General features: G+C 36.2%; 1 protein-coding gene across 1 annotated transcript in view; it reads right to left on the reverse strand.

Annotated features, from left to right (window-relative positions):
• Positions 1 to 2,813: 2,813 nt before the first annotated feature.
• LOC128990431 (nucleolar transcription factor 1-like) overlaps positions 2,814 to 24,316 on the reverse strand; it is a 158,479-nt gene continuing 136,976 nt past the window's right edge. Inside the window, exon 18 of the mRNA XM_054412793.1 lies at positions 2,814 to 3,624. Within this exon, the coding sequence (XP_054268768.1) occupies positions 3,547 to 3,624 (78 nt within the window). The 3' untranslated portion in view covers positions 2,814 to 3,546. The remainder of the gene's footprint in view (positions 3,625 to 24,316) is intronic.

The raw sequence follows: 24,316 nt of genomic DNA on the forward strand, positions 1-24,316 counted from the left end.
GACATACATACAGAGCCGTCTTTATAAAATGCGAGGCCTGGGGCAATACATAATTGCGAGGCCTTGTTTAACCAAGCTCACCGGGGGGTCTGGGGGGTACGGAGTATCCCGCAGTTGAGGGGGGGGTCTGGGGGTCCCCCCCCCCCCCGGAAAATTTTTGTAAAATTATACTTGTAAAGTCGTCGTTTTAAGCACTTTGACGAAAAAAATTAATATTTTACAATCTGAAAATGGGCGTGAATATTATTGCTAATTACACATATTATTGTTCCAATTCCAAAGTGGATATCATAAATATTGCACACGAAATTCTTTACAATCATTAATAAAAAAAAAAATTAACACTTCTCCTTTACTGTGGATTGTGAATTTAATCAACACTTTGTAAATTAAACAAAGTGGCGGGATGACAATAATTAATAGTAAATGCTTATAGGCTATCTTGTTTATTTATTTTTTTGTCAAGTTAGGTTTATTGTGTTTTCGGCAACTGGTCTGTGAAGGGTGTTTTAAAGTTAAAAAAATATTACATAAATAATTGTCAATGAGATACTTGCAAATTCGTCATTTCTTTTACACTCTGTAAATGGCCGTTAATATCATAGCTAATTGCACATATTATTGTTCCAATTCCAAAGTGAATATCATAAATATTGTCCACGAAGTTCTTTACAATCATTAATAAAAAAATGAACACTTCTCTTCACTGTGGATTGTCGTCCCGTCACTTTGTAAATAGTAAATGCTCATAGGCTAACTTGTTTATGCACTTTTTGTCAATATAGGTTTATTGTGTTTTCGTCAGTTGGTCTGTAATGGGGGGTTTAAAGGTAAAAAATATTACCTATAATTGTCAATGAGTTTTTAATAATAAATTAAAAGAGGTAGTATCATTACAGTGTAATTGATTCACAGTATTACTTTTTACTTTAATAACAAAGATTGTTATAGGTTTATGTTTATTGCGAAATGCGAGTAGTTTACAGTCAGTCTTATCCACGCTGATTATCCATTCAATCCAGTAAACATTTACATCTGTAAATAAATTGAACTTAATTAATCATGCAATAGAACTTTAATGGCACCAGTAAGAGTAAGCGTATGACTCACTCACATTCACCGGGGTGGCTCGGTGGCTGCCGCGAGGCTCGGGTTCCGTCATCGCCGCCGAGCTGTCAAACGTTGTTTGATATTCTTTTGTGTTTTAGATGTCGTTCGTAGGTTTTTAATCGATACAACAATTGATATAGGCTAGTTCATATAAAATAAGACATATTTTAGGCACATGTATCTGTCTGTCCTTTATTTTTTTATTTTCATTCCAAAACATTAACTTATTTCTAGCGATAGTTAGGCCTCGCCGGGCAGGCCTCGCTGCGCGAGGCCTTCTCCGGCGCGAGGCCTGGAGCGGCCGCTCCACTCGCTCCACCCTAAGGACGGCGCTGCATACATACTCGTAGTTAGTAGTCTGGCAAGAGCTAGGACTATCTTTATCTCTTTCTCACCACTGAGATAACTTCTACTCAGTTCGTGGCACACAGATGCTAACCCTCTAATCAGTTAACCAAAAGTTGCAATCTCATCTGGTGCTTATCCTCAACACTGATAATAATTTCTGTCAAACAATAACACTGGAATACAACAACTGGGTCTAAGAATGTGATTATAGAATTGATCCTTGAATTGATCATTATTGATAGCGAATGATCACTGATCATTCGGATTGTGAATTCCGAATTTGTCTGAAATTTTAGACCCAAACTAAATTTATTGGAAAAATAGGAGTGGTGAAAGGGGAGTTTGGCCCAAAATACTTTTATTTTTAAAAACTTTGATTTTTGAGCTCTAGAACAAAACCCAGCTCGAGTTATCATCCAGGCAACCTTTTTAAGACGCTGCCCTTTGCTTAAAAATCTCACTTGAGCAAAAATACGTCACACGTTAATGGCTGTTTACAGTGTTTTAATGGATTTGTTATCTGTTTTTATACTACATTGGATTAACTGTATTTTTTCATTGCCCCCCCCTCCCTATTAACTCAGGTAATCCAGTATCTACATAATAGTGTAAAGTAATGTAGCCTATGCTACTTGATTGTATTTTAACGAGCTTTATGTCAACAAAGCGTTCTGTGCTAAGTCTCGATGTAGCTTGTGTCTGTGCCACGCGTTATTATCTTTATCTCAGAAGTTGAGCCATTCCGTGCCCTCCCTCTTAGATCTCACATCTTGCTAATCTTGAATAATAACTTCCTAAACAAATCCTAAACTATCCTAAACTCCTATTTTAACTAATTGAATTCAATAATATAACTATTGTCATTAATCAACTGGCGACTTTGTAATATATTTTTGATTGTCGTCACAGGTTGAACAATATTATTACAATTAACTTTAGCCCACCCATTTGAATTTTTCAGCCCCCCTCAAGAATTTGAATGACGCAGTCTGCGTCACAGCCCCCCCTTGTAGGCACCCCTGTATATATATGAATTTGAACAGATGGGATTTTTAGCCTCTGGGTACCTCAAAACAGAAAAGTAAATCAGTCCCGGGTCTAGGTCTTACCATGAGACCTGCGTTAATAGCTTATTCCCTATATGGGAAATTCACTAATAAAAAACAGAAAAATGTATAGATTTGAATTCACTTATTTAAATTCACAGTTTAATTCTATGGCTCTTCATACAACTTTCAGCAGTTAGAATGAAATGTGTATATTAACAAAATAAACTTCAAAGAACTAACCACAAGATGCATGGTCCACTTCAATTGTTTGGTCACATTTCTTAAAGGAAAATAAAACTAAAACACTTACAAATTTATTATTTATTCAAATATTCAAACAATATTGATACAAATTGTTCATGGATAGGCTACCACAGTCGTCACTAATATTTAAACAATCTTGGTCTACGGGGTTCGATCGCCTCAGTTGTCTATGAACAGACCATTCCTTCCAAACTAATCATGCAACAGAGTTTGATAATGTAAAAGTTTTAGCACATTCTGATAAATATTTTAAAAGAGATTTTAGAAGCAATGTTATTTAGGAAACATGCTGACAATGTTCATAAAGGAAACGGAAATATTCAAATAATACAAGGAACCGTTTTTTTTATTAAACTAAAAATAGTGTGAAAAACAGTGATTCAACAGTCCCTGCTAGCCAGAGAAAGCCGAAAACATTCTAAAAACGGCCGGAGGCCGGTGAAGATAGAAAGGAGAGGAAAGTACCAAAACACCTCCACCAAACCCCCACCAAGGGGTTAAATACCCTACGAGCCCGGCCCACCCTTGCCAGTAGAATTTTGTGTGAACACTGTGATTGCTTTCACCCGCCCTGAAGATGGCCGACTATAATGTAGCCGAAACGTTGGTAGTTTCTGTAAATAGATAAATGGCTCAAACCCTCTAGACCTAGATTTTGTAAATATTGGCACAAATTCTTAAAAGTATAGTAAAATTCCTACTCGGTATTGTAAATTACATGAAAATAGTTTACAAAACAGTATAAAACACAATACTTAAGTCTCAAAAAAATAACCTACACTTCGACTTGACTGACGCCACTATCACTCTCATCAGAGGAATCATCCGAGGAATCTGAGGAGCTCTGTGCACCCTGAAATGTCAGCAGTTAGTTTAGGAACATCAGAATCATAATGGTATTTCATCACTAAGGCCTAAAAATGACTTTTCTCAACACAATTTTTGGTTTGCAATCAAGGCATGAATACATTTTGGCTTCTGGGATGGATAAGCTTTTTTTACATAATGCACGATACCTGTATTAAAAGCTTCATAAGCTGCAAGTTATTTCTTCCTGAATATTGGACGATAACTAATATACATTCACTGACTTTTTGAATCCTAGAAAACAAAACAACTACAGTTTTTTATACTGTCCACCGTTCCCAGAATAGTTTCAACTTACTTTAATGATGTCGAGCTTAGGTGGAAGTTGACAGCATTAGTGAGTTTAGTGAGAATTACATACAACATCTATTTTGGTTCTTTTTACAGAGTCAATGGTATTAGCCTATTAGTATATAGGAGAAGAGGACACTATTTTTGTTTTTAGCATTTAATTTAGTTTAATATGGGCATATCCTGTTGAAATACCTAACCTAACCTAACCCAACCCAACCTAACCAAAAACAAACAAAATTACATTGATAACATATTCATGCTACAAAGGATTATTCAGAACTATTTTATTTTGCAAAATTCAGACAAATGTTACGGCGGCTAACGCCCGATTGCGCCGATGGTCGAAGAAATGTACAATGGCCATAATCCCTCGACCACCATTTACTAGCTGACTGCCCCGAAGGTCAAAATCTGCCTCCCCTTGCGCTTCCCCCTTCAAAGATCGGTGGTAGGTTAGTGGCATGGTGGAAGTAAATAAGGTGTGCTACTCAGCCGGACGAGTTTGAGACCGTTCTGCGCATCGCGACGTGACGTCACCTTGGGGGCAAACCGCTTCGCGCGCGTATATAGCTCAGCGTGACACTGCTCTATTAACATCAACATTTTGAACTGTTAGAATTGAGGAAAAATTATGAAACTTGACATGAACATCAATTATAAGTGGACGATGCGTGTCGTGAAAAAATAGTTTGTAATTGTTAAAAACTTAAGCGTGAAATCACTCTTTATACTTGGCCTTTCTTAAAACTAAACATGCAAAAGTTAGTCGGCTACTAAATCACATACTATTTGGTTAGACGGGTTTGACCAGCGGGAAAGTTTTAGATAAAGATCCAAATTTAACTTTCCTTCAAACTATATACCGTTAGAGGCGTTATTTCCTGAGATATGCTAAGTTATATGAGCGCGTGATCGGAGCGCGTGCTGCGAGTCGAGTCAGTTGCCAAGTATTAATCACACATTGCCATCCAACAAATAATGTAGTTTCATGAATATAGTATCATTGGTATTTTTATTCCTGTATTTATATTTTTATGTGAAAAATTGTTGTTCTGTTGACTTCAGTGTGTTTTCCCCCGTTTGAATATGGGTTATTTCGTAATAGTTCACAGAGAATATATAATATTGTCTCCTCGGTGAATAGGGTTAACGTTGCCAAATTGCATTTAAAGTATTGCAAATCGTTGTTGATTAGTTAAAACCAAAGTTTGCAAATAGTGGTTTAAATAATAAATGATCTTTAACGCAAAGGAATGTATTTAACATAGTATATAAAATAAAATGTACTCTGTTAAAAATTAAGTTGGTGATTAAACATTGTATTTATAATCAGGTTAAAATATTAAATTGTTTCACTCTTGCAATACCATGATAATAAAATGTGATATTCCAGTTTAATTCGACAGCTAGGATCCTATTTCACTGGGGTTGTTATCTATGTCGCAACTTTGGTTCGGGTGCGGGGGACGATCACGTGTTGTTTGTTTTGTTTTCGTTTCTGTGTTCACCGCGAGTTGCAGTAGATGTCAGTTTTCCATAGGGCACACATCTTTCTACAAAAATGCCCCATTGTGCAGTATACGGTTGTTGTAATAGTTAGAAAAATAAGAAAACGCAACCAAACGTGCGATATTTTAGTTTTCCTCAACAAATCAACAGGAGGCTAAGACAATGCAATTTTGCTGGTGGCGAAAAAAGAAAACTTATAAAGGTTTAGAAAATCCAGAGGTGATGAAATGTTTAATTTTTTAGATGTTTACTTTCAGGTCGTAAATATTTTAATAAGATTTCAAAATGTAATAAACTATGTTTTTGGTTAAGGAAATGTTATTCATTTCCGATCCTACAAATTTTATGGCAACTGTTATCAAAGAGAGTTAATTCGTATAAAAACGAAGATTTTAATTTTAGCAACGCATTTTAATGTAAAACTTATTATAGCCTATCTGTCACATGTTAAAATTACACATTTAATTTAAAATGTAGAATACAAAGTATATCCTTATAACATGTAGCTACAGTGTTTTGGATAATAAATGCGTGGCCTTATTATCCAATAAACGGTGGCATCGGCTGAGCGCGCGCTCCGTTGCCGCTTGACAGTGTTGGGGAAGCTACTTTTAAAATGTAGCTAGCTACAACTACTGCTACATTTCCAAAAAAGTAGCTTAGCTACAGCTACAGCTACAGTTCCCAAAAAGTAGCTAGCTACAACTACAGCTACAATGAAATGTAGCTACAGCTACAATTTTAGCTACTTTTCCAAAAGACGTTACTTTTTATTCCACGCACATTAGGTAAATGTAAAATTAATTGCAACTACATTTTTATTGAACAAACATTTAAAAAAATGTCAGTATTGTATCTAACATTACTTGGAAAACAAATTATTCCTAGATTGTATTTAATTTGTTGGCATTATAAACCTAACATTACAACAACAGAACCAAATAGTTGGGTGTCCCATCATATTTAGTACTTATTTTTAAATATTGCATTATTTTTAAACATCTTAAAATGTAAATTTCATTAAGTTCAAAGGACATACAACCAAACTATATTTTAAAAGCTCATTTTATTAATCTAATATAGATTCATTTATAGATGTTTTATATCAACAATTAAGACCAATAAAACTGTAAAAAGATTATTTAAAAATACTTTTTTGTGTTACAGAGCCTAGCCTACTGAAATTGGAGTTTATTGCCTTCCTTTACTTTTAATGTTAAAAACGACATTGCTATAACTTTGAAAGTGATAAATTACTTGTTCTACGAATAACACTTTTCAATGTCAAGAAATCGTCCTTTATTGTCATTATGCATAGGGCAAATTGTGCTTCAACCTAGTTGGTAGAGAAAACAGTATTCAGTAACTTATCCTGAAATCGGCTTTTAATTTAAACATGTTTAATTTTGTAAAGTAAAAATAACATGTAGGCCTACTTGGCTATGTAACAAGTTGGCTATAGTAGGCTTGTTCTTGCAAGGACTAAACAGATATATTCATAATAATTGAACTAGGAACTTGTGTTCGTCTTATAGCCTCAGTCCTATACAAGTACAAGAGTTGTTAGCAGGAGCAAACTATGCTATTTTTTCAATGTATGTTTCATGTTATATGGAGGGAGATTTTTTCATTACAATTATCATGTAGTCTAGGCATATCTTAAATCTCATCAGGTAATTTCCTCTTTGTTAATTTAGTAAACCTTTGAAAAATCCTCGTAATCTAATCTAACCAAGGAAGGACTTGAGATGATAAACCACAATCAACAGCTGAAGCAAAGGTTGATAGACCAGCTTTCTAATTATTTCAAGGTGTGTTGGTTTCCATTAAACCCCAAGTTGAAACATTATCGATATAATAAAGAAACTAAATTGATTACTAATTCCCCTGTCCTGTCAATCACTTGCAAGCATTCAATAGCTTCTCTTGTCACCGGTACCCGGTACCGTTTAAACGTCGTCTGCATCTAGCGATTTTATTTTATCTGACAGTAATCATAGAGTAGTAAATTAAGGAAATGAGAGCCAAAAATGTGGATAACACTCATTTAATGGCCTCTATGTCCACACAACGTTGTGTTGTAATAGGGAATGAAACGGCTGCAACCAGCTGTTTGAAGCCAATAAAGTAGGCCTATTTTGTTTTTATCTCAGTTTAAAAGAGGTTGTTTCACGTAAGGTTGAGGTTATGATAAAAATCACTATCTCAAACAAGTTAATGTAGCGAGAAAAGTAGCTAAAATTCCGCTACAACTACTTTAAAAATGTAGCTAGCTACAGCTAAAGCTACAAAATCTTAAAAGTAGCGTAGCTACAGCTAACGCTACAAAAAAAGTAGCGCGCTACTGTAGCGTCGCTACTTGTAGCGCGCTACTTCCCAACACTGCCGCTTGATATAATTCTTCGTAGCTAAAAAAGTGATTCTTTTATCAAAATCCAACCGATACTACAGTTAAATTAGAACCTTTACCTAAAACTTTCCCGCAGGTCTCATAAACCTGAACAAATAATACGTGATTTGGTAGCTGACTAACTTTTTTGTGTTAGTATGAACAAGTTTGAAGTTTGATCGGTGGTTGAATGGTTTTTAATTCAAATAAATTAATAAAATTTAAATCATAAGCATCCTATGTTAATAGTCCAAGACTATGCAAAGTTTCAGGAATTTTTATCGGTTCTTACTATTAAAAATTACAATTTTATTAGAGCAGCGTCACTGCTCGATATGGTCGCGCATTTTTGCCCCCAAGGTGACGTCACGATACCCCTCCCCCGCACCACCTGCAGCCGGCTACGATGCGCAGTAGCACACCTTATTTACTTCCACCATGGGTTAGTGGCGCATCTAATGACCCTAGGGCCATAAATGGGGAGGTTAGTTCCGGTTTGGAATCTGGTGGGCCCCTCAAGTAGGTAGGTTAGTTGCGCATCAAGGAACGGCCAGCAAAAAATTATAAAATGCGAAATTAAGAACGACAAGGATGCCTTAAATATTTTGACAAAAACTGGCGTTTCCAAACTAAGAATTCCATGAGGAAAGCAACGCATCTGAAGCTTCCAAAATCGATTGGCAAGGTGAGTGTTAATTGTTTACCTACAAGTATGTGTATTTAACCTTTGAAAACTAGCCGACTATTTGATGATTTGATCAATTTTTAGTACAACAATCAGTATTGCGTAAAACCATGATTTTAATAAGACTATACAGAATACAGAACCCTCGATGATTTGTAAATTTTCATTCAATTAAGTTAATGTATTGATGTCATTCAATTATATATTTATATATTTTAGCGAATTTCACTATAGGGAAGTATCTATTACCGTAGGTGGCACGGTAAGACCATCGAAGTACAGTGTGGCCGAAAAGTCCCTTTACACAATTTGTCATTACGTTTTACACTGTTATAAACGGAACGACGGCCAATACTGACACGTGTGGGGTAAGGGCGCAGTGGTGGGAGAAAGTGAAACCCCTCCCCCGCCTCCGCCCCGCCACGCGGGCTCAGTCCAAGGTCGCCGACACCCCCTCAGTCTCAGTCCAAATCTGAGTCGGACAACATGGCGGACATGAGTGTGTTTAGTGTCGAGGAGCGTTTGGTTGCTTCTGTGTGGGTGCATGAGCGTCCTCACAACTGAAAAAACAATGGAGGAAATCATGAATGACTTTGCAGTACGGTTTGGGAAACCTTCACCGTCCCGGCAAACATTAATAGCGTGGGAAAAGAAGGTGTTTGCAACGGGATCCGTTCTCGACGCGCCAAGAAGTGGACGACCGATTACTCGAGTCGAAACCTGGGCTGCTGTGGAAGCTTCCGTTGCACGTTCGCCAATGAAATCCACCAGAAAACGGCGAAAGGATTTGGATATGAAGTGCTTTCGGCCCCTGTCAGTCAACGAGTTAACAGACAATGACATGGACCTTCGTGTGCAAGCGTGCCAGGTTATGCTTCGACGCTTTCCGAGGCACAGAGACAGGAAAAACCTCATGTTTAGTGACGAATGTGCGATTTACCGCAGTTCTCGCAACCGGAATGTTTATTTCTGGTCGAAAGAAAATCCTCACTTTTATGAGGAAGTTGAAAATAACCCGCCTCATGTGATGCTTTCGGCTGGGATAACTTCCGACCACCTGCTTGACCCCTATTTTTTCGAGGGCAATGTTAACCAAGACAGCTATCTTCGAATGATAAATGAATGGTTGGTTCCTCAACTAAGAGCACGGGGAATATTGGACACAGTTATTTTACAGCAGGATAACTGCTGTGTGTGTGCTCCGCCACACTTTGCGCTGAGTGTTCGCCGCCGCCTGAATGAACTCCTGCCAGACCGATGGATTGGACGAGGGTCTGCGAACTGTCCTTCCCCAATGCCTCCAAGGAACCCCGACCTGACGACAGCTGACAACGCACTGTGGGGTTTTTTCAAGGAAGAGGTGAGGAAACAGCGGTATGTCACAAATGACGGAGCTAAGAGAAGGAGTAAGGGCGGCGTTTGGACGAGTCACGCCTGAGATGGTGCGACGAATGAGCAAAAGAACATGGCGTCGAATCAAGCTGTGCCGAGACCTTGGAGGTATGCACACCGACGTTTTGGACTAATTTTCTTGTTCACTATTAAGTAATTGTCAATAAATTTGTGATTAGTGTAAAGGGACTTTTCGGCCACCCTGTATACAGTACTTCGATGGGTAAGACCTAGAGCCAGCCCCGATATACATTTATAGTTTGATGTCCTAGAGAGTAGAGGCCAAAATACTATTCGTTCAAATATTAAAAAAACGTATATATATATATATAAATACTAGAAATATATAATCCATAAACACAATAATTTGAATGATTTTTGTCCGATTTGAATTAAATTTGTCTTGAATATTTATGGCAGAATAAACTTTTATGAGTTCACAAACCAGAATGATCAGCAGTATGATCTTTATGGGGCAATGGGTAAGACGAGAATCATTTTTTTTTACACTAAACGAGGTCACCTTCAGAAATATCAAAATATATTTACAAGACGGGTTTATTATAACTGTTAATAACAGTGTGGGTATTTCCATTAGTTGCATACGCTTTTAGTTGGATCTTTTAAACTCATAAAAAAATATGGCTAGGTTAGGTTAGGTTGGTTACGATTTCGAGCAACAGGTGCACTAGTTTAGTTTTATATTTTTAATTTGTCATAAGATGCTGAGAAAGTTTTAAGTTTTTCCTAAGCCAGTCTTAGTTATTAGCATTTTGTAACATATATGTGTTTGACACTCTCAGCAGCTAGAGTAGTGTGATTTCTTTTTTAGTTTGAAAATTGCGGCTTGACATGACAGGTGGCTGGCTATACATGGTTAAATGGTACATACAGGGCCGTCCGAAGGGGGGGGCAACTGGGGCAAGCTGCCCCGGGCGCCGCGGCTGAGGGGGCGCCACGCAACGGCTATTGGTATTAACCCAAAATTTCGGGAAATTTTCGGGAAAAATCCCGATTATCAGGACATGATTACATTTGATTCGGGATTATTTTGGGACGAGATTTGATCCGATCATCGGCGATTTTGCCGCTTCGCGAGTGACGATGACGCCGCTATCGCGAGTGATGTTCACGGTAATTCCACGAACGCAGGAGGCGAAGTCATTTCGACGATCGCACCGTGACCGCAAGTCATTTGGACGATCGCGCCGTGATCGCGGAGTCATACCGACGATCGCATCGTGACTGCGGAGTCATACAGACAATCGCGCCGTGACCGCTAGTCATATCGACGATTCCACCGTGACCGCGAGTCATACCGACGATTCCGCCGTGACCGCGAGTCATACCGACGATAACGCCGTGACCGCTAGTCATTCCGACGATTCCGCCGTGACCGCTAGTCATACCGACGATTCCGCCGTGACCGCGAGTCATTCCGACGATTCCGCCGTGACCGCTAGTCATACCGACGATAACACCGTGATCGCTAGTCATACCGACGATAACACCGTGACCGCTAGTCATTCCAACGATTCCGCCGTGATCGCGAGTCATACCGACGATAACGCCGTGACCGCTAGTCATTCCGACAATTCCGCCGTGACCGCTAGTCATACCGACGATTCCGCTGTGACCGCTAGTCATACCGACGATTCCGCCGTGACCGCTAGTCATACCGACGATCACGCTGTGACCGCGAGACATTTCGACCGCGAGTCACAAGTTTCTATAGGCCTACCTGTAAATTTTTACCCTTTTTTGGTTTTGATAGATCAGTGCCACAAATGGTAAAAATTAATTTTGTTTGTCTTTTTTGGTAACTGCAATACTCAAGACTGTCGTTTATGCACAGGAAAAAATCCCGCCCCGAACTAAAAATTCAATCCTGTCCATCCCGTATTAACATAGTATTAAAATATGCGAATGCGACTATTACTGGCGGGGGGCACCACGACCACATTTGTCCCAGGTGCCGCTAACCCTAGGGACGGCCCTGGGTACATACTGAATTCATAATGATTTTACTGTCTAGGATTGGTGAAAAAAATATCTGCATCAGCTTTGGTATAAAACTAGAGAAATTGCTACACCTGGTACATGCTACTCTTTTAATTCATTCGGAAGTATAATTGTTTATGGATTATTTTGGTTGACTGACTTTCTCGTACGCTTCATTGCTCGTTATAATTTCAAGAGATCTATTGTTCAAACTGTCAATGTGCAACTAACCTACCGGATTATAACCCAGCCTACGGGACCCGGATTAGTGCAGATAGCAAATGCGCAACTAACCTACCCCCCAAAGAACATAACACCCTTTGCCCACTTTCCATTTGAGTTTCCGTGCCACTGTCTTGTTTTTCGTCCACCTAAAAGGTACACAAGTAGATATGCTATTGGTGTTCAGCTATCTCATTGAGTATAGTACATGATTAATTTTAAAATATTTATTAGGCTACAAAAATGCAGATTATATTTAAGAAATACTGATCAAATGATCTATTCATATTTACAACGTAGTGTAAGAATATTATATTGAGCCATCTAATAGCGCCTACAATAATAAATAATGTAATATTTTAAGATTTATTAACTTTCAAATTTCATATCAACCTAAGGTCCAACTCTAAAATCAGCCTAATGTTACAAAGTCAATGTTTTTTGTGAGTATTTTTTCATAAAACGCTCACCTAAGTGAACTAAAGTACATTGTTTAAACTTCCTAGACACATGAGACACTTAATCGGTAAATCTCGTTAGTACATATTTTAAAGGCAGTGGCTATTCGCACGTCAGACGTGCGCCGCTACCCGTCTGCTCCAAATGATGTCACATTACGTTCCTAATCTAGTAACTGTAATAGCTGTTTGGGAAGAGGTTACACACAGAGATATCCTAGTATTAGGAATGGTAACGGTAGTAATAGTACCCACAGAGCATAGAATAAATATTTATTCTATGCTCTGTGGTAGTACCTCATGGTGGAAAAAAACCTCATATTAGCCGAAGTGGATGGGATCAACTTCACAAAGAGAAAGGATAAAGAGTTCAACTGAGCCAAAGAGGTTATAAGCAATCAAAAATATAGGTGTACAAATGTAGAAATACACATTAGAAGATTCAATATAGGAATCGTAAAAAACTTAAGCCTAGGCCTGATGTTTGATTGGTAAAGTAGGCTAACATCAGGCCTAGGCTTAAGTTTTTTACGATTCCTATATTGAATCTTCTAATGTGTATTTCTACATTTGTACACCTATATTTTTGATTGCTTATAACCTCTTAGGCTCAGTTAGGCTAGGCCTAATATTGGTAGGCCTAGATAGCCCAGAAGTAGGCTAGGCATTAAGATAAAATATTAATAAATCACCAGGCTGCCATCTGCTAATGCTTAACATTTTACAGTGTAAACTTACAAGTCAAATCTTGCCTACTTAAAATCTTACTTTTGAATTGGCCACTTTCCTTTTTCCTTTTCCTTTTTTGAAAAGCTAGTACTTTTCCTTTTACCACTGTGAATTAGGGGTGTGTGAATATTCAAAAGTTCGAATAGTTGAACGAATAATTTAGTATTCGATCCTGACTTGATCTGAATGAGTATATTCAAACATTCGAATAGTAAACAAACCTAGAAATAATCTCTAATTTCAACCAAATAAAACATGGTATTGTGTTGTTTTATTTCATCCCAACATTTCATGCTTCGTCGGAAACGTCAGCATATTATGACATCTTCCTTAACCCTACACACGAACACAATCATTTTCAAGGACGATAGTTTTGTTGTGTGATTGTTAAAATCACTCCGCTCAGCTGGCTAGCTTACAATGCTCCAATACGATAGGTTTACTGTAACCTACTGGCATGGAAACACAAGACTGTCAACCATTCTTATTTGATTAATTTAACAATAGTCTATATTTAGCAGCAATTAAGTTTGTATTATTTTACCAGATAGATATCTATTTGTTTAAATTTTAAATATATTCTTTTAGCTTAGTTAATATTAGGATCTACTTTTTGTAACGTGACCTTAAAAAAGAGTATGGTACTTATACCGACCTCCTGTTCACTGCAAAAACTCTCTTCCCTAAAGCTATGGTTTTCGTCAACAGCATATTAATACAACGCGATATAACATACAAGGCTCTCTTTGACTTTAATGACCAGCTCGAATTGATGTGTAACAACTTTGATGTTGTCTTCGTTGAAGCAAATGTTTGGGTGAAGAGGTATCATCTTTCCAGGGATGGTAGACATCTAAACAGTAAGGGGAATTATCATTTAGGTAATCTGTTTTCTTCAGTCGTCTCCGCTATCTTGAATCCAACACAAATCTGTGACCCCTTGACCGAAACTGCAAAGAACGACGAAAGCACTTCAATGCATGGGATCTTGTCTGAGTCTCCTGAAATGACTGAAGGACTGCAATCGCATTTTTTAGGATGAATGATATAGGTGGTATTCAATCCAGCCTTCCAACGGTTCATGGTTTCAAAGTTGTTCACCACAACATCCAGGGTCTCTCCAATAAGCTTGATAGTTTTCAAATGTTTCTTGATTCGGAAAACCCGGATATGATTTGTTTGTCCGAGCACCATTTGAGGGATTTCGAGTTTGAGGTTATGGCATTGTATGGGTTTAAAGGAGTCACGGCCTATTGTCGATCATCTTTCCAAAAGGGAGGCGTATGTATCTTTTCAAAACCTTTTTTGAGATGTGAAGTGATGGATGTCTCAAACTTTTGTGTAGAGGGTATGTGTGAGATTGCTGCGGTAAAGTTGGACTTCAATAAAAAAACATTCCAAATCATTGTCGTATACAAGCCACGACCCTTTTCCTCTTCATTGATAGAGCATCAGAATCAGAATCAGAATCAATAATCTTTATTCGGTCTGTATGTACATACATGAATAGAGTCAATACATTCAATACATAGGCTACAAATAGTTTTACAGAAATCTTAACATATATAATCAACAATTAATATCGGTTTTATACAAAAAAATAAAAACCTTAATTCTCAATAGAAACAAATCTATACATTAAGAACAGCAAGTATATGCAAAAATTCAAAATTAAGAGATATACATTACAAACTGATAGATTTAAAACTAATATTCTTGTCAGATTTAAAAGGTGAATAAAAATCAAATAAAAAATTCTTCTATAGAGTAGCAATTCTTTGTTAAAAGATAAGCTTTAACTTTATCCCTGAAACATTTTTTATCCATATGAGTTTTTAAATTCAATGGCAATTTATTTAAAAATTTTGTCCCCATGTAAGTTGCTTTTTTTTTCAAAAAAGCTAAGTTTATGTTGGGGGATGTCAATTGTATTTCTATTTCTAGTATAGTAGGAATGTATATCTCTACGGAAGATGTGATTGTGGAGCTGACTTTTTGTGCAAATTATGCACTCCAAAATATATTGGTCATACACTGTTAGTATGTTTAAATTGCAAAACTTATTTTTTACCGAAGCGTCACGCTCTAGATTTAGCATTATTCGCAAAGCTCTTTTTTGAAGTATTAAGATTTTGTCTAAGTTTTGCTTTGTAGTGCCCCCATAAATTGCCAGCCCGTACGATAAATGTGAATGAATATGAGCATAATATATTGTTTTTAAAGTATCAAAATTACATAAAAATGACATCCTATATAAAATATATAGTCCTGTAGAAATTTTACTTGTTACTTTTTGAACATGATCATCCCAACTCAGATTATTATCAATCTCTATCCCTAAAAATGTTGTGACGTTTATTGTGTTTATTTCACTATTGTTAATGGTTATTCTTATGGTAGGTTTTTCTTTGTTCTGTGCCGTCGAAAAAAACATTTTATTAGTTTTATCCGTGTTTAAAAATAAACAATTTCTTGTGAAATAAGATTTGATATTTTTTATCTGTTCCCTACATGATACTTCAAGACCTTGATATGTTTTAGATGTTGATATTAGATTTGAGTCATCAGCATAGAGAATCAAATTGCTTTGCGTGTCATTAGTATTATTTATAATAGAGGGCATTCCCTGAACGTAGCACAGAAACAACAGTGGCTGCTATATTATGCCTCTCGTCCCTTATTTTTAAGGGACGAGATGATGTGTTTTATCTCTTTCTCATCGACTGGGGTGCATTGAAATCTGTATTTCATTTCATTTTGGAAAGCATCTGTGCTGGCCCAGGTGATGACTGAGAACAAGAGTTTAAGGATGTTTTTTGCACTAAATCCTCTATAGCTTCAATAAAAAATGTATTAAAAGTATTTGATATAGTTTTTGGATCCCTTACTACAGAATTTTCATGTTTTACATTAGAAATTATTTTCTTTAGACTGTCTGAATTTTTACCTGTTTCCCTATTGATTATTTCCCAAGTTTTTTTCGATACATTGTCTGAATTTTTTATTTTTTCATCATAATAAGATTTTTTTCCCTTAATAGCTTATTTTTGTAATTTTTATTCAAATTCTTACAGTGATTTAAGAGCTCCATAGTACCTGTAATCTTAGCTTCTTTAGTCAACTCCACAATGTTTTGTTGTTCAGTTATTAAATCTGTACCAATCCAGCCACACTTATTTTTATTTAAATTCCTTTTTACTCTCTTTTTAGGAAATACCAAGTTAAAATAGTATTGAAATATGTTATCAAAAGTGTAAAACTTATCCTCTACCCTAGCCATGTATAAAGGTAACCAGTCCTCATTTTGGAGTTGTCTGAGAAAAATATTCATGTTTTTTTTCTGAAAAATCCCTACTTTCAATGTATTGAAATTTAGTTTGTGAATTATGATCAGTCGGCAGTTTAAGCGTTAGTAATTGACTGTCATGATCTGAAAGATTTGTAATAAACCCTGTTACTTCTGTGAGGGATTGATCTAAATTGGTAAGAACATTATCTATGGCCGTTGCTGATGTAGGCCCTACTCTTGTGGGGAAGTCTACTAAATAACTAAAACTATAATAAGCAAGAATATTTTTGAAATCCTGAACCTCTGGTCTTAGACTTAAAACATCAATATTAAAATCCCCTACAATAATAAAATTTGTCTCATCCTTTAAAGCAACTAGAGATTCTAACATCCTATCCAATCTATTAAGAAACTCCATATTTTGCATCTGAGGCTTTCTGTATATACCTACAAGAACAAACTTAAATTTATTTATTTTACACTTTGCTATACAACATTCAAAAATCTTATCCTCCGTAAGCTCTTTTATCTTTTTTAAATTTAAAGGCCTAGCTTTCAAACCCTTCTCTGAAAATATCACCACACCTCCACCTGAAGTGGTGGTGCGGCAATACTCGGCAGTTAATGAAAATTGATTTAAAGTAAATCTTTCTAGATTACCTTTTGTCATATTATGCTCAGTCAAAACAATAATATTTCGTTTTATCTCCTCCATTACAATTTCCAAAGACTCTTTTCTAGATGAGTGGTGTTGAATATTTTGATGAAATATTTTAATTGATTTAAAAATTTGAATAGATGATAATTTTGTTTTTGAATTTTTGCCAATTTTAAATTTAAGTCAGGTTGACGAGGTGGTTCAGAGAAGAGTTTAAATTACAGTTCTGTGGAGTCAGGTGAGGCTGCGATGGTGAGGGCCGATTTACCAGGGGTGTTTCAGGCTCCAAAGAAATTCCGTCAGGTTGTGAAGCGTTACCATCCTCTTGATCTTTGTTGCATGGTGGAGGCAGTGTAGATTCATCATTTTGTGGTAAATCAGCAGTCCTGGTGCATTCCAAACCTCCAACCTTGCTTGCTGCACTTTTCAGAGCGCTTAAAAATTGTGGGTGTGATAGTCCGTTTCGTAAAACTCGGGAAGATGCTTGGTAGTAAGAAATAATATATATAGTAGCCTCTGTACTGCGCTGAAACTCCAAGAGATTTGCCATGAAGTGCTCTATTTGGATCATATCCCTCACGCATCCCATTGGTGAGCAAACCAAAGTCTTCAGCCCCCTTTTCTTGAAATCATTTGTCAACTGCTTGAAGGCGCTATTGTAGTCTTGAGAGGATGGCTTGGTGTAATATATTGGTTTTGTTACCAGACTATAAACAACAGCTCCATTCCTGATTTTCTGACACGTTAATTTCTCCGAAACATAATCTGAAGCAATGGGTTTACCCCATTTTCTCCTGAATTTTACTGCAACACCAGCTGACATGTGTCGAGGATTAGAGAAATCAGCAGATATGGTATGTGCAAAAGCAGCTGTTATCAAATGCTGCTGTTGTATTAGGCTATGATCTAAATGTAGATGTCTTATTAAATAGTGGGAAGGCATCAACACTTGTTGATTTGCTTTCAACTTTTAACTTAAAGCATGTTGTTAATGAGGTTACCAGGCCCAGTCTAAAAGGCACAGGTAAAGGTACATGTATTGATAATATTGCGACTTCACATAGAAAGGCAAAGATCTTGGGTTGAAATAATGATGGTCTCTGACCACAACGCTGTAGTAATGGAAAGTAGCCTATTTTTGGAAACAGATAGGCCTAAAGCTAGTAATCCCATGAAAATTAAACCCAGCAAGACAGAAGTTAGACCTATTCCTGACTTGAATGTTAGCTATTTCATCTCCTTGCTACGTAAGGTAAACTTGGGATTGCCCAACTCCGCGCAGTGGTCAAATTTAATCCGAGGAAAAGTTTTATGGCCCCCGAAGGGTTCAGCCTAACTCCGCGCGGTGGTCACTTGTAATATTAAGGTTAGGTACCCGTCAATTACAGACCCATCAAAAAGTGTTTGAGACAGGGTAAAAAGTGTGAAATGTTAATAGTTAAGTGTAAAATAAATGCATTTGACAATTTAATCAAAATATGTTCCTTTTACAGGAATTTACAACAGTTTACTTATTCGCCATAAGAATAACATGAGAATTTAAAAATAAGAATTCTTTGGCATTTTTTCTGTAACTATTATGGCGCTTTTACGCTTCGATATAGGTACTGAATTATTTGTTTTTAAGCTTTACAAAGTGGTTTCAAAAGAAATTTCAAACCGTTATACTTTCATAATATAACTATACATAAGCCCCCGTTCACATGGTTCAATCGTGCTGGTTTGTGAACTCGTTCGAATAAACGGTTTACACGTTCACACCAAATTTAATCAAAATCAGATCATTTTGCTCGAGTTATCGTGCTAACAGACTTACATATATCCACATAAAATATATATACCGGTATATATATATATGAATTTGAACGGATGGTGTTTTCGGCCTTTGGGAAATAAAAACGAAAAATTTAATCAGTGAGTCCAGGTCTTACCATGAGACCTACGGTAATAGCCTATTCCCTATACAGGGTGATTGATATAAGTGTGCCAGCCGTTTTATTCGAAAACCATAAGAGATATCAAAAAAAGTTAAAAGGTAAGTGCCTTGGATTTTTTATTTAAAAAATTATAGTCAAGCCAAAAAAAATATTTTAGCCACCATTTTTCCAATATGGCCGCCAACTTTGATTTTTCTTATGGAACACCCTGTATTTCATGATGTATTGTGGTAGAAAATGTAATTTTAAGACGATTTTATTCTTGTAATTATTTTCATAAACCTAACCGTTTCAAAGATAATAATGGTTTAAGTTGTGAAATTTTGAATGGTTTTAGAATAAAACAACTGGCATGCTTGCTTATAAAGGCTTATTAGGCCTTTATCGAAACTCTTTCTTATGCAGAAATTTCAAAACTTAACCATTATTATCTTTGAAACGGTTAGGTTTATGAAAAAAAATTACAAGAGTAAAATCGTCTTAAAATTACATTTTCTACCAGAATACATCATAAAATACAGGGTGTTCCATAAGAAAAATCAAAGTTGGCGGCCATATTGAAAAAATGGTGGCTAAAATAATTTTTTTGACTTGACTACCATTTTTTAAATAAAAAATCCAAGGCACTTACCTTTTAACTTTTTTTGATATCTCTTATAGTTTTCGAATAAAACGGCTGGCACACTTATATCAATCACCCTGTATATGGGAAATTCGCTAAAACGTTGGCCTGGGTCTGGATTCAATGAAAACCCTCTTCATAGACGTAAAATTTGCCAATTTTAATAAGACGTAAAAGAAATATGCTCGTAAACCAATTTCAGCCAATTTTTTCCCCAATTTGAGGTGTATAGCTAACTGTTTTATGAAACAGATATTACAGCCAATTTGTTGAAGCAATCTGTGGTTGTTTACAAGACTAACATTTTTGAATTTGGTACTCAAGTTTATCAGTAAGCTCATAAACCCAGTGCTAATTTGGAACATATAAATTTACAGTCACTCTTTCTCACGGGCTTTTTAAAACTTCTTATATTAGTGGTTTTTAAGCTTCGTCTCCTGTTTTGGGTAGGCATATACCTTTTTACTTTCCCTTTCTTATAAATGATTAAAATATATCATAATTTCAAACTTAGAGCACAAACTCTCATCCGTCAGGGCTGTGAGAGCCAAAATTGACCACTGCGCGGAGTTGGGCATGTGCCGCGAGGGACCCGAAGTGACCACTGCGCGGAGTTGGGCAGTCGGTTTTGACAGATTTCTGACCACCGCGCGGAGTTGGAGTAAGCCCGGTAAACTGGCTTTTTGTATATAATGACATGTCATTGAATGGCAAGGTCCAATGTTTCATGGATACATTCTTAGGTATTGTAAATATAGCTTTTCCTACTGTGTTTGTAAGTAATGTTAAGAATAAAAAACATTTTAAGCCTAGATGGTACAATGATCGTTTGTTAAATCTTAAAGAGCAATGTATATATATGTATAACCAATACATTTCTACTGGTGACGTAACATATCGAACTTCATATCAGAAGTTAAAATCAAAGTATAAATTTGAGACAAACCAGGCAAAGTTAGCCTACAACTGTAACCGAGTTCTGTGTGCAAAGAGTAAACCAAAAGCAATTTGGTCGATAGTTAATGAAAATAGGAACAAAAATGAGTTGCCTTCAGCAAATACATCTTTACTCTCACTCAAACCTGATGTTTTCAATGTTACTTTTATTGAGACTGTAAAATCTACTGTACACAGTGTACCTAAATCTAATAAGGATGTAAAATATTTTCTGGACAAATTACAATTAGATACTGCCCCTAGCTTTAAGATCAAACATGTCACTGTTGAACAGGTGTATCAAACTATTTTCAAACTAAGTAATAGTGTAAGTCTTGATGTTCATTGTCTTAATTCTAAAATATTGAAACTAGCTGCACCTTTTATTGTTGAAGTGCTGACATACTTGATAAATATGTGTATTGATAATTGTGTTTTTCCTCAATGTTTGAAGATCTCAAAGATTGTTCCAGTATACAAAAAGAGAGATATGTCTGATTATAACAATTATCGCCCTGTGTCGATTCTTCCAGTAATTTCCAAGGTGTTTGAATCATTGATAAATAGTCAGATAATTGAATACTTTGAAGGTAATGATCTTTTTTCAAGAAATCAATATGGCTTCAGACAAAACAGGAGCACAGGTACTGCAGTTGTTGACTTTATGAAGCAATGTATATATAGCGTTGACTCAAGGTACAGTGTCATGGGAAATTTTTATGACATGTCTAAGGCCTTTGACACTATCTCTTATAGGATATTATTAGATAAGCTTAAGTTTTATGGGTTTGATCAACATTCTTTAGATTTGGTTAGCTCTTACTTGTCAAATAGATTTCAAGCAGTTTTTTGTAATGGTAGTTACTCTTCCTTTCTGCCTGTAAATACAGGTATTCCACAGGGTTCTATATTAGGCCCTACAATGTTTATAATTTACATAACCGACTTACCAAATATTTTAAATGATAATTGCTTATTTCCTTATATGTATGCAGATGACTTTGCAGTTCAGATAGTTTGTAAAGATTCTATTGAATTAAAAAGACTAGTTTCAAAATGTAATTCTGTTGTGGATGAATGGACAGCTGCTAACATGTTGTGTTTGAATAAAAATAAAACGCAAAGCTTAGAATTTAGTCACAGTGCTAATAGAAATATTGATAGTGTAAAATTTTTAGGTATTCTTCTTCAGTCAAATATGAAATGGAATATGCACATAGATTTTGTCTGCAAGAGGGTTTCAAAAGCCATATTTTTGTTGAGAAAATTAAAATGCATTGTTACTGTAGATGTATTGATATCAGTATATTTTGCTTTTGTACACTGCCATTTGTTGTATGGTATTTTTGTTTGGGGAACTGATACTAATGTAAAAAAATTGTTAAAACTACAAAAAAGAGCAATGAGAGTTATGGCAGGAGCACATCACCGTGAACATTGCAAACCTCTGTTTAAAAAATTTAAAGTTCTTACTGTCACTTCAATGCTTGTTCTTGAAAGTATTATGTATGTTAAGTTAAACTCAAACGTTATTCCTACAAACAAAACTGTTCATAGTCATCACACAAGAAATAATAATAATTTTAGGATAAACCAATGTAATTATCAAAGCACAGTTGTTAGTTCTTTTGAGTTAGGAATAAGACTGTTCAATATGTTACCACCTCGCCTTAAAAGTTTAGAACCTGTATGTCTTAAGAAACAGTTGAAATGTATTTTGTTGCAGCTTAGTGTATATTCTTTGAATGAATTCATTGATAATTGTAAATCTATGGACTGATGCATTGATTTGTAAATAATTTGTTGTAAAGTACCTATTTTTGACGTTGTCATACATTGTAAATGTGTTGCGGCAATAAATGATTTGACTTTGACTTTGACAGCCGAGACATCCATTTTCCATTGATCCATTGCATCAAACATGTCCACCTCTACAATGTTGATCTTGCTGGTAGTATCGGTCTTTATACAATTTACAGCTTTGTCTTTTTGGTCAAAATAGTTTTTGTTAGATGTTGTTAATATGGCAGCAACTTTTTGAACAATATTAGCTTTTCCTCGCCTATTAAAATGTAGTCCATGGTCAGTGAAATAGTGTCTTGGCAACAAGTGCAAAGGCACTTGAAACGTTCAACAGTTGTTTATCAAATTGTCTGGTAAAACTTCAAAAGCCGAATGTCAGAACATTGGTCGTTGGTGATTTCAATGTAGATCTATCTGTTTCAGATGTTAAAGTTGACGGGCTAGTAAATATGATGGCATCTCATGGCCTGAGAAATAGAGTCACGTCATTCACTAGAGAATTCAAACAATCAAAAACTCTCATAGATCATGTGTATTCCGACCTCCCAGATGATAGTTTGAGTTGTTCTGTTTTGGTTACTGCCCTTTCGGATCATCATGCACAAGTAGTGGTTGTGAAGTCACGTAATGGTTTTGATGATCATCCTAAGCACACTATGAAGCGTTCCTTTTCGGAAGATAACATCCGTATTTTCAAATACTTTCTCAGTAAGGAGACCTGGCTTGACGTCTTTGAAGCATGATGCTAAGATGGACAAGTGACAATTTACAAGCCTGTCAACAGAAACTCTCTGATTACAATTTACATGTCAAAAGAAACAAATGCTCATTTTTTCAAGAAAAAATTGAGTATTTAGGACGAGTCGTAGAGTTCAACAAAATTAGTAAATCTCCAACGAAAATTCAAGCAGTCCAACAGAAGCCTCGCTCGTCCAATACTGAAGAGGTCAAATGTCTACTCGGACTTGTGTCGTACTACCCACGTTTCATCCCATCCTCGTCACAGGGTACAGGTCAAACTTTTCATCAATAATAAAAACACATGGCAGTTTGGTCAAGTAAAGAAGAAGCTTGAGAAAAGACACTATCTCGCAGGCAAATCAATCAACAACGCCCAGCACTGGTACAGAGGGCAAAAACTAAAAATGTTACATTCGGACCAACGCAGTCGTTTGATGTTCCCAGGATTCCAAGACGACCAGAAATACATAGGAATCCAGATCCAGTTGCAGCTCCAGAGCCAAGGCAACCAGAAGAACAATCTCCCGAAAGGGCTCAAGCTGAGAATGTCATACCACATCGTGAGCAGGCTGATAATACCAACGCCAGACCACTGCGTGAGCGTCGCATGCCCTCAAGGTTTAGAGACTACCAGATCTGATTGAAAAAGATTGTTCTTAATTATTGGGGGAGACTGTCATATCCTTTAGCCTATCTTGACTACATATGGTTTAGTTAATTACAAATAAGGTCAAGACAGATGTTTATTGTTTTCAATGTTTACTTTTTACTTTTATAGTTGATCATTACAATTTATATAAAAGAGTTTACTTTTAGTTATTTCAATAAAAATAGATACATTTTATCCAGTGTAAGTACTTATCAGCATTAACAATACCAGGCCACTTGTTTGAGTCACAACAATATAATTTATGGAAGTTTTTATATTTCTTGATGATTTTTTGTTGCTATTTAACCTTTTGACTAACAAAAATTCTGTACGCTTTTATGAATTTTACGCTGTGAACAAACAA

Source organism: Macrosteles quadrilineatus, unplaced genomic scaffold (assembly GCF_028750875.1).
Source record: "Macrosteles quadrilineatus isolate MER2022 unplaced genomic scaffold, UCM_ALF_1.0 Scaffold_3__2_contigs__length_128488019, whole genome shotgun sequence".
NCBI lineage: Eukaryota > Metazoa > Arthropoda > Insecta > Hemiptera > Cicadellidae > Macrosteles > Macrosteles quadrilineatus.